At 46.5% G+C, this 13976-nt stretch overlaps 1 protein-coding gene across 3 annotated transcripts in view; it reads right to left on the minus strand.

Moving 5' to 3' along the window:
* The window catches only part of Pde8a (phosphodiesterase 8A), a 134720-nt gene that overhangs the window by 8103 nt on the left and 112641 nt on the right, over window positions 1-13976 (minus strand). For 2 of the 3 annotated variants that reach the window (XM_052714258.1, XM_052714261.1), the window contains exons 12-19: window positions 13894-13971; window positions 11460-11530; window positions 11096-11257; window positions 9067-9115; window positions 8722-8857; window positions 6930-7128; window positions 2102-2319; window positions 366-498 (exon numbers count right to left, since the gene is read on the minus strand). In XM_052714258.1, coding sequence (XP_052570218.1) covers window positions 366-498; window positions 2102-2319; window positions 6930-7128; window positions 8722-8857; window positions 9067-9115; window positions 11096-11257; window positions 11460-11530; window positions 13894-13971 — 1046 coding nt within the window. The remainder of the gene's footprint in view (window positions 1-365; window positions 499-2101; window positions 2320-6929; window positions 7129-8721; window positions 8858-9066; window positions 9116-11095; window positions 11258-11459; window positions 11531-13893; window positions 13972-13976) is intronic. The other variant, XM_052714260.1, reaches the window with a different exon arrangement.

Genomic DNA, 13976 nt, shown 5'->3' on the forward strand with positions numbered 1-13976 from the left:
ACTTGTTTATACATCTATGTGCATGTTCTATCGCATGTTACCCTGCCAGATACTTGCACGTTAAATGACTTTTGAAAACCAATGAAAACCACAATTCAACCTGGTGCCATGGCTCACCCCTGTAACCCCAGCACCTGAGGCAGACGTAGGGTGTCACTGAGTTCTAGGCCAGTCTGGGCTACAGAGGGAAGGCTTGTCTCTAGATAGATAGACAAATCAAATGAAAGAAAGAAAGAAAAATGGAAAACCATATTCAACATGCCCACCAAAGGCCCTGCTACCACTTGGGACCTGCTAGGTCTGAGTTCTCCATGTCCCTGGCGAGTGTGACCCCCATGAAGGGCCTCAGGATAAGTTTCTCTCACCTCATTCCCTTGTGTTGTCAAGGGCTTGGTGATGCTGTTCATAAATTTGTGGACATGTTCAAAGTGCTTTGTCATCTCCGTGGCCAGGACCATGTCGATAATACTCTGGCGTAGTGTCCGGTAGTCACTCCTGCTGCCGACGACAGGGAGACTGCTACAGGTCACTGATTCAGGCTGGTGGGCTCCGCTCTGTCTGTACAACCCTCTGTTTCCCAGGATGTCTGTCACTGCAGCTATCAGTCCCGCACCACTGGGAGATACACTTGCCTCCATCACCAGACAGAAGTTAGGAATCAGCCGACAGGCAGGGTGCTATAGCCGCGTGTCATGTCCATAACTGCAGTACCCTGCACAGTTCTCAGGATGAGATAGGTTCTAGCAGGGACGAGCAAAGACCTCTCCCTCCTCCTCTCTAAAGACAGTCTCATTGTGTAGTCCAGGATGGCCTCAAACCCATGACTCTCTTGTATCAGCCTTTGAAGGCTGGGATCACAGACCTGTGCCACTACGCCAAGCAAGACTACTCTCTTGGTGTCCACAATCTCCACATTCACTAACACTGTGACCTGCATGGAGGTACCTGGAGGCCCAGAGAACTGACAGGCCTTCTTCTAACCCAAGTGTGCAAGCCGTGAGCACAGTTCCTCCATGGCATCTGCTTCAGTTCCTACCTCCAGGTTCCTGCCCTGATTTCCCTCAGTGATGGACTGTTACCCAGAAGTGTAAGATGAAATAAACCCTTTCCTCCTCAAGCTGCTTTTGGTCTCGGGTTTTTAATCATAGCACTAGAAACCCTAGGTCTTATGTATTCTCTGCAAATTATGTACTTACAAGTATATGTGAGTAAAACTTATATTAAGCCCACCTCTGAAATTCTAAGACATGGTACAATGGAGTTTTGAGAAATCAGAATACTTCTTTTTTGGTTTTTCGAGACAGAGTCTCTCTGTGTAGTTTTGGTGCCTGTCCTGGATCTCACTCTGTAGCCCAGGCTGGCCTTGAACTCACAGAGATCCACCTGCCTCTGCCTCCCAAGTGCTGGGATTAAAGGTGTGTGCCACCACTGCCCAGCTTAGGATACTCTTTTAAAAAACCCTATATAAAATTTTCTTTAAAAATCCAAATGAAAATATTTCTCATGACACTTTTTTCCTCTTCAGTTGAGCTTTCCTGTGTATTGGGACCCGGCCTAGACACAAAGACTGAACTGATGAAAACAAGCCCGTGACACTGCAGTGTGGGGTCTAACCTGAGCTGGATGAGGTGGCCCAGGCAGCCTATAATCCTAGCACTGGCAGGGCTGAGGCAGGAGGACTTCAAGTTTAAGGTCACCCCAGCCCACGTAGTGAGACCCTGTCTCCAAACGTCTAGCTGGATGTTAAACACCTGGTTTTGGTTGGCTGGAAACAGAGTCCAAAGCCTTGAACATGCTAGGCAAGTGCGAACCGCTGGGACACGCCACGGCTTCCCATCTGTTTCTATAAATGAAACGGGACAAGTGCTCACCAACCAGTGACTGAGCAATCGAGACTTTCACTTAGCATGAGGACCAGGGAAAAAGCTCCCTCGGGGGACACCCACCAAAAGTGTGCAGGCCAAGAGGAGTGTGCCAGGCAGCTCAACCTGGGCAACTCAGCAAGACCCTGCCTCAAAATACACTTGTTCAGCACTGATGTTGCTGGCAGCGGCTCCCCTCTGCAGTCACGTGACCTACATCTCAGCACCGTCCTCCTCACCTCTCCATGTTTTTAAAGATGTTGCATTTGTCATTTTCAAGGGTCAGCTGGAAGGCCAGCGCTGCATGGTGGCTCTCCAGCACTGCTGTGTCATTGTACAGCACAGCCAGCTCGTTCCCCGAGTTGCAGAGGAATGAGTTGGTTCTCCCAGGGTGGTCCACGTCGTGAATGGCTGCGGCGATGAGGGCGGCAACCTCGTCAATCGGATCTAAAGTTTCCTGAAAACAAGAACGCCTTTGCAAACCAGTGTGCCTTCAACAGAGGTTTCTCTGCACATGCACGCTCGCACGCATGCACGCAGGCACGCACACACAGCTGCTGGAGAACACTCCCTGATCTGCAGGCACACGCACAGCGAGGGCACGCTGCCAGTCTCTCTCCAGACCACTGCAATACAAGCCCAGAGCCTGGGATTTTTGACTTAGCAATACTATGTAAATCAAAATAAAAAAACAACTTTACAAATGAACGCTGCTTATATTAACTGGGAGCTAACCTACTTTTCCACTCCTTTTTGGTGCTGTCTTTTTTTAACTGACATAAGGCTCTTGTGAATTTGGTAAAATGATCTGGAATATCTCCACCTCTTCCAGGGCTCTAAAAGTTTATGTAGTTAAAAATAATCTTACTTATTAATTTAGAGACAGTGTCTCTCCATGTAACTAAGGCTACCCTTGAACCCTTTGTCTAACCTCAGCTTCCTGAGGCTGGGATTACAAGTATGTATCACTAGCCCAGCTAGTTTTCTTTTACTTTTATCAATTTACATCATTTAAAAAAAAAAAGAAACCATCAGCTTTTAATTTTGAGTTAATATAGATGTGTGAGGTACTTTTTTCTAGCATTTATTTTTCAAATTTATGTATTTCTGTTTTCCTTATTTCTCAGTTTTGATACTAGATTGTCTTAATTCCAAAAGCCATTGTGGATTATTATTGGCTCCCCACTCCCTCACAATGTAGCCAAGGCTAGCCTTGAACTTCTGGCGGTGCTTCTCAAGTACTGGGATTACAGGACTATACCACCATGCCCAGCTGTAGTGTGTGTGTGTGTGTGTGCGCGCCCCTCGCACACACTTGCATAGATGCACATATATGTGACTAAGAATGAACACATGAATGTGCACATGCATGTGAAGGCCAGAGGCTATTTACCAGGGCTGGAGAGATGGCTCAGTGGTTAGGAACACTGACTGGTCTTCCAGAGGACCAGGGTTCAATCCCCAGCACCCACATGGCAGCTCACACCTGTCTGAAACTCCAGTTCCAGGGGATCTGACACCCTCACACAGACATGCATGCAGGAAAAACACCACTGCACATAAAATAAATAAACCTTAAAAAAAAAAGAGGGGGTGGTAGAGTGCTTGCCTAACAAGCACAAGGCCCTGGGTTTTGGGAGGGAGAGCTATTTACCTGTTTTTTCGGGACCTGGGGCTAGGTGGCTAGGCTGGCTGGCACTTAGTGAACCCCAGGAATCTGCCTGTACCTGCCTCCCCAGTGCACAGACCGTACCGCCACGCCCAGCTTTTCATGTGGGTGCCACGCACTTTCCTGGCTATCTCCCTAGCCCAAATCATTCTATAGGTTTTGATAGACAGGTTTTTCATTTTTTTTTTTTTTTTTTTTTTTTTTTTGGTTTTTCGAGACAGGGTTTCTCTGTGTAGCTTTGCGCCTTTCCTGGAACTCACTTGGTAGCCCAGGCTGGCCTCGAACTCACAGAGATCCGCCTGCCTCTGCTTCCCTAGTGCTGGGATTAAAGGCATGTGCCACCACCGCCCGGCAGGTTTTTCATTTTACTTCAGAATTTACTCAAGCACGATTGCCCAAATGTGAGCTGAACAAGATGACCAATGAACAGAACAAACTGAATGGGGAAAAGCTCATGAGGCCTCAACCCTACATAAAGAACTAAGGGCGAGGGGGAGGGGAGAGGGGGGATCGGTGGTTGGTTATGTAAAATGAATAAAATTTCTTAATTAAAAAAAGAGAAATTGGGCTGGAGAGATGGCTCAGCCGTTAAAGGCTAGGCTCACAACCAAAAAAAAAAAAAGAGAAATTACAGATATAGGAATTACCCTGGATAATAGCAAATGTATCTTTGAAGACAGATTTTTTTAGACGAAGGAGCATATAAATGTTGGTAATGTACAAAATGTTTTTAAAACTGTAAAGCAATATATATATGGTCGTGATTAAATTTAACTTACTCTAGGGGGGAAAAACTAAAGCAACAGAGGAAAGCTGGGAATGAGAGAAATGGTCTGCCCCAGGGAAGAGCACACTTATCGGTTGTTCAATGCCCAATGGTCAGTGCTGAAAACATATATACAAGTAACATGTATATGGACTCAACAGGTCATATTTAGAAATATATATGTTTATACAAACACATATGCATGCACAAAACTGATGGGAAAAGAGGCCGTGAATTTCAGGGAGAGCAAGGAGGGGTATAAGAGAAGGGAGAGATGTTGTAATCTCAAAAAAAAGCTGGAGCCGGGCACGGTGGTGCACTTGAGAGGCAGAAGCAGGTAAATCTGAGTTCCAGACCAGCCTGATCTACGTAATGAGACTGTGTCTTTTAAAAAAAATTATATATATATATACATATATATAATGTGTGTGTATATATATATATATATATATATATATATATATATAATGAATAAATAAATATAAAATTGGGCTGGAGAGATGCCTCAGAGGTTGGGAACACTGACTGCTCTTCCAGAGGATCCAGGTTCAATTCCCAGCACCCACATGGCAGCTCACAACTGTCTTAACTCCAAGATCTGACTTCTCACACAGACAGACAGACAGACATGCAGGCAAAACACCAATGCACATAAAATAAAAATAAATAATTAAGAAAAGGAAAAATGTTCAAAGCATCTGTCGTTTTGGTTTTATTTCTCCGTGGATCTGAGTTTTCCCAGCTGCTTTGCATAGGAAGTGATTGACAGCCACTAACTGTTAATCTAGCTCTGTTGTGACTCAGCATCCAGTGCCTGGAAACCGAGCTTCAGAACAGTGTGCCTAGTGTAAGATGCAGGGCGGGGCTGGAGAGACGGCTCAGCAGTTAAGAGCACTGACTGAGTTCAATTCCCGGCACTACATGGCAGCTCACAACCATCTGTAATGAGAGCTGATGCCCTCTTCTGGCATGCAGGTATACATGTAGACAGAGCATTCATAAAATAAATAAATGCATTTTAAAAAAGATATTGAAGGGCAGGCAAGACAGCTCAGTACTTAAAAGAGCTTGCCATCAAGTCCGACAACCTGAGCTGATCCCAGCGACCCAGTGGTGGAGAGAGTGAGCTTTACAACTTGGCCTCTCACTCCCATGCGCATGCTCTAATGGGCATGCATGTTCTCAGGTGTGCATGCTAATAATGGGCATGCAGACTTTAAAAAAGAAGATCATGGGTTGGGGATTTAGCTCAGTGGTAAAGCGATTGCCTAGCAAGCGCAAGGCCCTGGGTTCGGTCCTCATCTGAGGGTGGGGTCATATTTGGAAGTATTCTACAAACATGTGAAAATAAGGTATATATCTAATAAATTTGTCTTATAAATTAATTTCATTTAAAATTCTGTGATTTTTCACTTTAGCTAGGGACACTCTCTGGTGTGAATTTAATAAATACTTCGACTATCATTATAAGCAAGGTCTGGCTTTGTGTATACTAGCAACCCCAGCATTTGGAAGCCAGAGGCAGGAGGATAAAGTGTTCAAGACAACACAATGAATTCAGGCCAGCCTCAGCTACACAAGACCCTGTCTCAGAACCATACACATTGTTTGAGGCTAGCTCTGAATATATTTGTTCAAAAGCAACAAACCCAAGCAGAGATTGCTCTTTAGAGGCTAAGTCACTTTAGCCCAGACGCTCCCTGGCCACCTGCCTCTCTGAGGAAACAGTCCATTCTCTGGATTCTTACCCCACCTACGGACTTGGTCTCGAGCTTTCAATAAGAATGGAGCTAGAGCTTAGCTCTCTCACTTCATAGCACGTAGTCCAGGGTTGCTCAACAGTTGGCCTGTACGTCTGAGGCACAGGGTGTGTGTGTGTGTGTGTGTGTGTGTGTGTGTGTGTGTGTGTGTGTATGGGGGGTAATGAAAGGTGAATTCATCACAGGGGTGTGTTTCTGAGGGAGAAGGAAGCTGCTCATGGTGGTCACAGTCAGACGTGCTGCCTTGGAAAGAACGAGATGGAAAGATTGAGAGAGAGCCCCAGAGGGGCCGAGAGAGGAGTGAGCGGGGCCTCCCTCCCTGGGCGGGAAAATGAGAAGGAGCACAGTCTATCTGAGGTCAGATGGTCAGACAGGAGAGCTGAGGAGTGGGCAGTAATGGACTCGGGCTCACGGCACAGGCGAGCATCCTAAAGAGGCTCAATGTGCCCACTGTGAAACCTCCTCTCCCCAAAAGGACAGGCCTGGCCTGTCTCTGTTGGCTTTCTCTTCAGGGACTGCAGCTGCTGCTGCTGCTGCTGCTGCTGCTTTTTTTTCCCCCAATGGTTTTTCGAGACAGGGTTTCTCTGTGTAGCTTTAGATCCTTTCCTGAAACTCACTCTGTAGCCCAGGCTGGCCTCGAACTCACAGAGATCCACCTGCCTCTGCCTCCTGAGTGCTGGGATTAAAGTGGTGCGCCACCATTCCCAGCGTATGCTGAGCCTGCAGATTAATCTACCAACTGGCTTCCTTTGTGAGCGAGCTGCACACAGGTGAGGACCCAGTGTTTCTATTACCACACGGTGAGAACAGGGGCAGGCGCGCTAGACTCTCCCTACGCTGCTGTTAAAGGCGGAACACGAACGTTAGCTTACCTTTATTTTGTTTCTGGAAAGGAAATAGGCAGTGGCATGGAGCACATCCGCAGAATGTGTGGAATTGTGGTAGGGGTTGGAAGAATGATAATTGGCTTCAATAATTTGAAACCACGATCTCAGCGTTGCCTCAGAGCATTGTAAGAATTCACAGATTCCAAAACGAGCAAATGTTTTGAGACCTAGATAAATCAAAGGCCTACAAAGAAAAAGATCCACGGTATAAAACAGAGCAAAGAAGCAGTGCCCTGAGCGTGGGAGAGACTCAGGACCAACAAGCAAATCCTAGCCAACTGCAGAGTACCCGGGACAGCCAGTGGGCACTGCAGGGCAGCGTTCCATGTGGGAGGGGCAGCATGACAGCTTCTGCCTTAGCCTTCTGCGGGCAGCCTCACTTGCTGGGGTGAAGTTTTCCACCTTGCTTGCATCAGTGGAATCCTCAGAACCTTCTCTTTCCCTGACTCAACATGCTGCCTGTAATCCTATTCTCACATGTTACTACTGATGTCCTGTCTAGAGAAAAATAACCACTGGACACCGCCAAGGTCAGGTGACTGATGGCCTCAACAATCTGGAGGTAGGTGCTCTAGTCTAATGGAGTTTACCCTGAGAAGTTGACCAGCTACCCGAAAGTAAGGCCCTTCCTTAGATGGCACTTTGATTTACTGGCTTGGCTTGGCAGGTTAAGAAATCTGTCCCACGGAAGCCATCTCAGAGGTCATTACAAGACTCAACCTGGCCATCCTTAATACAGTGTTCATATTTGTAATGGTTCTGGTGTGTAAAGTAGGAGCTCCGAGGCTCACTTGTCATGAGGATACGCCTGTCCACTCTGCTTGGCTGTGTGAAGTGGGAGTCTCAGTATAGACAGATCACCCAGTGGGATGAGACCTGGTCAATCATCCCACAGCTCAGCAGAGCCATCTCTCCCAAAACCAGACCACACCCCTGGCTGGCATTGGCTGTGGATGTCCAGTCCTATGTGCCAAGACCCCTGTGGTTAACAGCTTTTACTCCGTAAAACCCAAGCTCCCACTCTGTAACCATAAGCCAATGAATGTAACTAGGGTGGAGTGTCCATGTGTGGGCCATCAACATGGCAACCAGGAGCTGAGTTAGTTAGTTGTATCAAATGTGTAACTAACAATATTTGCTCTAGGCTCTGGGGCAGGGGACTCTTCGTTGCTACCTCATATAGTACCACATACTGGAGAAACTAGGAACCTAATATAATACCACACACTAGAGAAATTAGGAACCCATGTCACAGGAAAAACTGCAACCTGAGGAAGCCATCACTGTTGTTACATGACTGCACATGCGCTGTCCAGTAGCCAAGCAAGAGGCTTAGTCATCCCTTACGCATGCGCTGCATGATTACGTGATCTATGTGCATGTGTGGGAGAATGCATGAAAAGCAGGCCACAGGGGCACAGACTCCTCCCCACTTCTTCTTTCCCCTCTCCTTCCTCCTCTCTCTCCATGCACAACCTTCCATAGGCCTAAAGCACATTCCCCTCTGTTCCTTCTCCTAACAAACTCTTAGAGTGGGTTCTGGCGTACCTCGTGGCTTTTCTCGCACAGTAAACAGTGACGCTTAATGAATAACACTGCACTGCTGCACAAAACTAACAATCACAGCTAGGCAAACTGCCTGTGGCCCGAAGACTCAGGGCAACCTGAAGTCCCACTACTTCCTCAGTCTCCGTCCTCACCCGAGGAACAGCTCTGCACACACCAGTGCTGCTCCTGTGGCTCCCTGTCCAGGCCCTGGGAAACCTGCTCAACGCACCTTTTTTGAGTAGCCGCTTCCAGCTCAAAAATGTCGAAGTCCCACTGTTCTTCATTTTCGATGGCCATGGCAATCCGTGGTGGGATGTCATTAAGGGAGATGGGGGTGGGAATACTGCTTGAAGATGGCTGAAGGTCTGCAAGGTGATATAATTTGGAAAACAACTTTAGTAGGTTCATGGCATCTGATGTTCGGGGTGGGGACAGTGCTATATTCGAAATGGCTGCTTTGCTGCTGAGGCTTTACGGGACACCCAGAATTTACTGATGAGAACAACCGGTCCCATCATTTAACCTGGACTTCAGTGTTACAGTGACCTAAGAGGTTAAAAAACAGAGAACTTACTTTTGGTTGCAAGAACATACTCATTTCCTGAAAACCTTCGTAAGCCATCCTGGTGAAAATCAAGGAAACAAGAGAAAGTATGGTTATAGCTCTTCTTTCCACCTTAGAAAAGCTAGGTGGTCAGCCCCACAGGATAATCCAGCCCACTACAAAGCTGCCCACTCCAGCAGGCTGAATACTGTGGCCAGCCCCAAGTTCAATCACTTCCTGGGTGCTGGGCTCTTCTCCTGGAACCTAGGCTCAGGCAGGGTTGATACCAATGAGGTGACCGGCATGCCTGCCCCATTCCAAGACCAACTAATGCTCTAGTGACAGTCTCCTTCCGCCCTCTCCAAACTCTGCAGTCTCTAGAACATTTCTTTCTCACCTTTTTTGGGGGGCAGGTTGGGGAACATTTAGAGATAGAGTCTCTCTGAGTAACAGTCCTGGCTGTCCTAGAACTCGCTCTGTAGACCAGGGTGGCCTCAAACCCACAGAGTTCCACCTGCCTCTGCTGGGATCAAAGGCGTGTGCCACTACCACCCTGGCCTTTGGCATCTTCTAGGTGGGTTCCTCCCCTTGTTCACTGAGTACCAGCCAATCATTCGGCCCCCTCTATGCTCCAACACCATAATCTCTTGTATCCACCCCCACCCCACCCTCCACATGCTCACCCAACCTACAGACCACAGTTAGAGGTTACCACTGGGAATCACCCTACCTTCTAGAATTGACTGTCCAAAACTTACTTTTTTGAAATCTAGTGACTTCAGATAGTGGGAATTGGGAGGGAGCAAATTTTGTTTCTCACTGAGACAGCTGGCAGAACATTGGTATAGTATAGTTTGTCTTCCTCGTGGAAGCTCTGCTCTGGATGGGCTGCAGCGTTGGTGTCCAGGGCTCCTCAAGAGTCTGAGAGACACACCCCTAAGGCCTTCTTTCCTACAAAGTTATCCAAAGGCTGTGGGATGCTTTGGCGGTGAAACCATGCCCTGCACCCTGGCACTTTTTTAAACATATAAGCAGGAGAGAGTTTTGTTTTGCAATTTGTCATGTAGCTTTCGGTTTAAGGTGTGATGTTCTGTTTGTTTTGTTGTTCTCTTTTTGGTGCTGGGGATCGAACTCAAGCATTCTACCACCAAGGGACACTCCTATCACGACTATGAAACTTGGATGGCTGTTCTTTTTCTCAGCTTTTAAAATCTTTAAGATAAGCTGGGTGTTGTTGTGGGACAATCTTTTTGTACACTGTGAAGATGTGTCTTTGCCAAGGCATCTTCTGATTGGTTTAATAAAGAGCTGAATGGCCAATAGCTAGGCAGGAGAGAATAGGCAGGACTTCCGGGGAGAGAGAGAACTCAGGATGAATCTAGGCGTGCTGGAGAAGCCAGAGAAACACGGAGGGAGTCGGAGGTACAAATGGAGGATAGGAAACAGCCATGTGGCAGAAAGTAGATTAATAGAAATGGGTTAAGTTATAAGGGCTGGTTGAGAACAAGCTTAAGCTAAGGCCAAGCTTTCATAATTAATAATAAGTCTCCATGTCATTATTTGGGGGCTGGTGGTCCCAAAAGAAAGTCCAACAATACCCTTAATCTCAACACTCCAGAAGCAGAAACAGGCAGCTTGCCATGAGTTCAAGGACAGCCTGGTCTACCTAGCAAATTCCAGGCCAGCAAGGACTATATAGTGAGACTTTGCCTCAAAATAAAACAACAACAAAACCATAATAAACAGACAAACAAACAAACAAACCAAAAAACCCTTTAATACAACTGAAAATGTCTTCTTTAAATAAACGACTTGTAAAACCCTAAGTGACACTGGAAAACAGATCAACATCATCTCTCTTCTGCTCCAAGCTGAGGATTCCCTGCGAGGTAAGCAGCAGGCACCTTAGTCCAAGCATAGCTAAAGAGAAACCATGAAGGAGTCATGGCCTCTGCTGTGCCCTACACAGATGCCCTGCTTGGCTTCTAGAGCCCTGTCCAGATAAGCTCTGAGAAAGCAAACAGGGACAGACAGCAGGAGCCTGGGCAAATCAACTCACAGATATTAATCCCCCCACGAGGTCGGCGGCGTGAGGGTCATCCTCAGCATTAAACTGTGGTGAATATAACTCAGTGGTTCTTAGAATCTCCAGCACACGGTTCAAGGCTTCTGTCACAGGCATAGGACTGTTTTCCTGGGCAGTGTTGATAATATTGATTATCTACAGCATGGGAAGAAAGACATGCGTTTGTAACCTTACAGACACCAGGGGGCAGTCAAGAGTCAAGCCGCGAACAGTCGCCATCCTTCAGAGGAGACATCACACAGCTGAAGAGCACCCTTCTTCCCGCAGGTCCCCGCTGTTGGCCAGGGAAGCAATTCACTGGGAGCATCAGGGGCTTGCACACTCCGTGGAGACCAACCTTGGTGATGGGTGCTTCGATCATCATAGAGTGTATCCGGGCCAGAGAGGAGTGTCTTCTCTGATTGCTAACTGTGGAGAAAGAGTGAGCAATCAGGTGTGCTGACCTAGACATCTGTCTAGCCACCGAGGGCTTTGTGCCCTCCCTTCCTGGGCATCAGTGTGCGCAGCGGCACACTAAAGGCACTGGTGTGACTGCACACTGACTGAGCTTTCCTCCTTTCCTCACAAGACAAACCTGGGCTCTGCGCTACCAGCTCCGCTTCCTTCAGCTCTAGGTGCTAGGATGCACACATGACCCTAGGATGTACATACGACCCCATGGCCTGAACGCCTGATGTCATAGGTCACAGAGAAGACAGAGGGAACAATTTAGCAAGTCACAGCCAAACAACCTTTTCTTGTGTCTACAACAATAAGGCTTTAGTTACACCTCTTGCTGCTCTCCAGGGGTTGGGATGTTCTGGAAGACAGCTCCATATACCCACTGTTCCGTATAAGGTGGGAGCCACGGCTTGAGCTTTACCACTTACCATTTAAATTAATTAAATCAATTTCTGGTTCAAATTTCCAAGTTTCTCTCTAGTGCTGTCCTCTAGTGTGTTTAATCTGGGCTAACAACCTTACAACTAGGTTTTTGTTGTTTGTGTCCAGACATGGCTCTTCCAGGATGAGGGAAGCCTGGACAATGCACAGGCAGGAAAGAATGTGTCCCGAGTCCTGTGACTCTGTGAACACCCACCGTTAGGATTACCAAAGGCCAGAAAGGGTGAGACATTGTCCAGCAAGATGATGCCTCAGCCTCAACTTACTATCGAAGGAACTAAGGCCTAAGGAGAGATACTGTCTAGGGTTAACCAGGCCAGGAAGCCTCAAACGTCCTCAGTTCAGGGGACCAACGAAACTCAACTCTAATTTTAGTGATTAGCACATGACTGCCAACTTTACACTTTATACAATAAAGTCACTAAACAAAATCCCCACTATCTCATTACAGTTAGAAAAGGATTTGCTCTTATTTAGGAATAGAATGAAAGTGCTTATCAAAATCAGAATAGAGGGCAGCTGGGCAGCATGCGCTGTACTGTTGAAAATTTCTAAGGTAGATTTTTAAGGATGTGAAGTAAAACATTTGCTAATTAGCTCAATTTAGTCATTTCACAATGTATACATATTCTAAAATAGCATGTTGTCTAAGATACATATACACAATTCTAAAATTTGTCAACTAAAAGAAATTTTTATTTTAAAAATAATTTGAGAAAATCAAATAGCCTAAATGCAATGAGGTAAAAATAAACAAGATGCAAACATTTCCATGTGTCACAGAGTGGCTGAAGACTTTGCAAATACACTCACTATCTACTCCTAGGCTCAACAGGTAAGTCTACCTCAGTTTCTGAGTAAAAAGTCAACATACTAAACCCCACTGCACTTCTCTGTACTAATGCCACATAATTAGAAGGGGAGGCAAACACACTGTTAAAATACCTCAAGAGTTCTCCCTACAGGAGGCTCACAGGCCTACCCCTAGCAGAGGAGCTACTGCCTGTTAATGACTCCTTGGGAGGGAAAATTGTTTTCTTCAGGAATGTGGCCCCTGGTAGGCTGCCTATGCTTCAGTGATTAGCCCTATGCCCACGTAGACACAGGCACTACTGGATGAACACGGTGGGTTAGTTAGAAGGGGGAAAGGAGGACATGAAGTTGGGGAAGGGGCATGGTGACTGCATTAAAAACAAACAAACCATATTGGTCAGCATGCTTCTGCATGGTCTTAAATTTTTATTTCAGTTGAGCAAGCTGGCACACACCTGGGATCCTAGCACTGGGAGATGGAGACAGAAGCATCAGGAGTTCAAGGGTCTTCCTGGACTATACAGGGTGTTTGAAGCCAGCCTGGGCTATATGAAATTCTGTTTAAAAATAATTATATTTCAGCCATGCCTGGCATGGCGACACATGCCTTTAATCCCAGCACTGAGGAAGGGGCCAGTTTGGTTGACATAGTGAGGTCCAGGACTACTAGGGCTATATTGAAAAACAAAAACAAACAAAAATTATATTTCAATCTAAACTTAAATAATATTTTCTTAGTGAGAGTTTTACAATCTCCAAATTAAGCTTGCCACTTCCAAAGGGTAAGTTTCCATAGTAAACTGCAAACTAATCTATCCTTCAGAGTTACCAAATGTGTGTGTGTGACTCATATCATGATAGTAGATTAACAGACAAGCCGACTGCGGAGAGTTTAGAAAATCACATAGAATAGCTAGTACCTAGTTCTTTGATTTTTCCTTATTCTCGACTCATTTCCAAGGCTCACAATGGAGTCTACCTGTCCCAGAAGGACACGGTGCATGGTAACCAGGAAAGGAAACTGCAGGCTCGGGAGTCCTGTGCTCGAGGCCTACACCCTCCAGTCTGCCACTCACCTTCACTCGCTTTAGAGGAAGCGGCATTGGCGTCTATGGAAATTTTCCGCCTCTCTTTATGTTTGCCTGCCTGATTATCTGTG

Source organism: Peromyscus californicus, unplaced genomic scaffold, assembly GCF_007827085.1.
Source record: "Peromyscus californicus insignis strain IS unplaced genomic scaffold, ASM782708v3 Scaffold_4__1_contigs__length_199733344, whole genome shotgun sequence".
In the NCBI taxonomy this organism is placed as follows: Eukaryota; Metazoa; Chordata; class Mammalia; order Rodentia; family Cricetidae; genus Peromyscus; species Peromyscus californicus.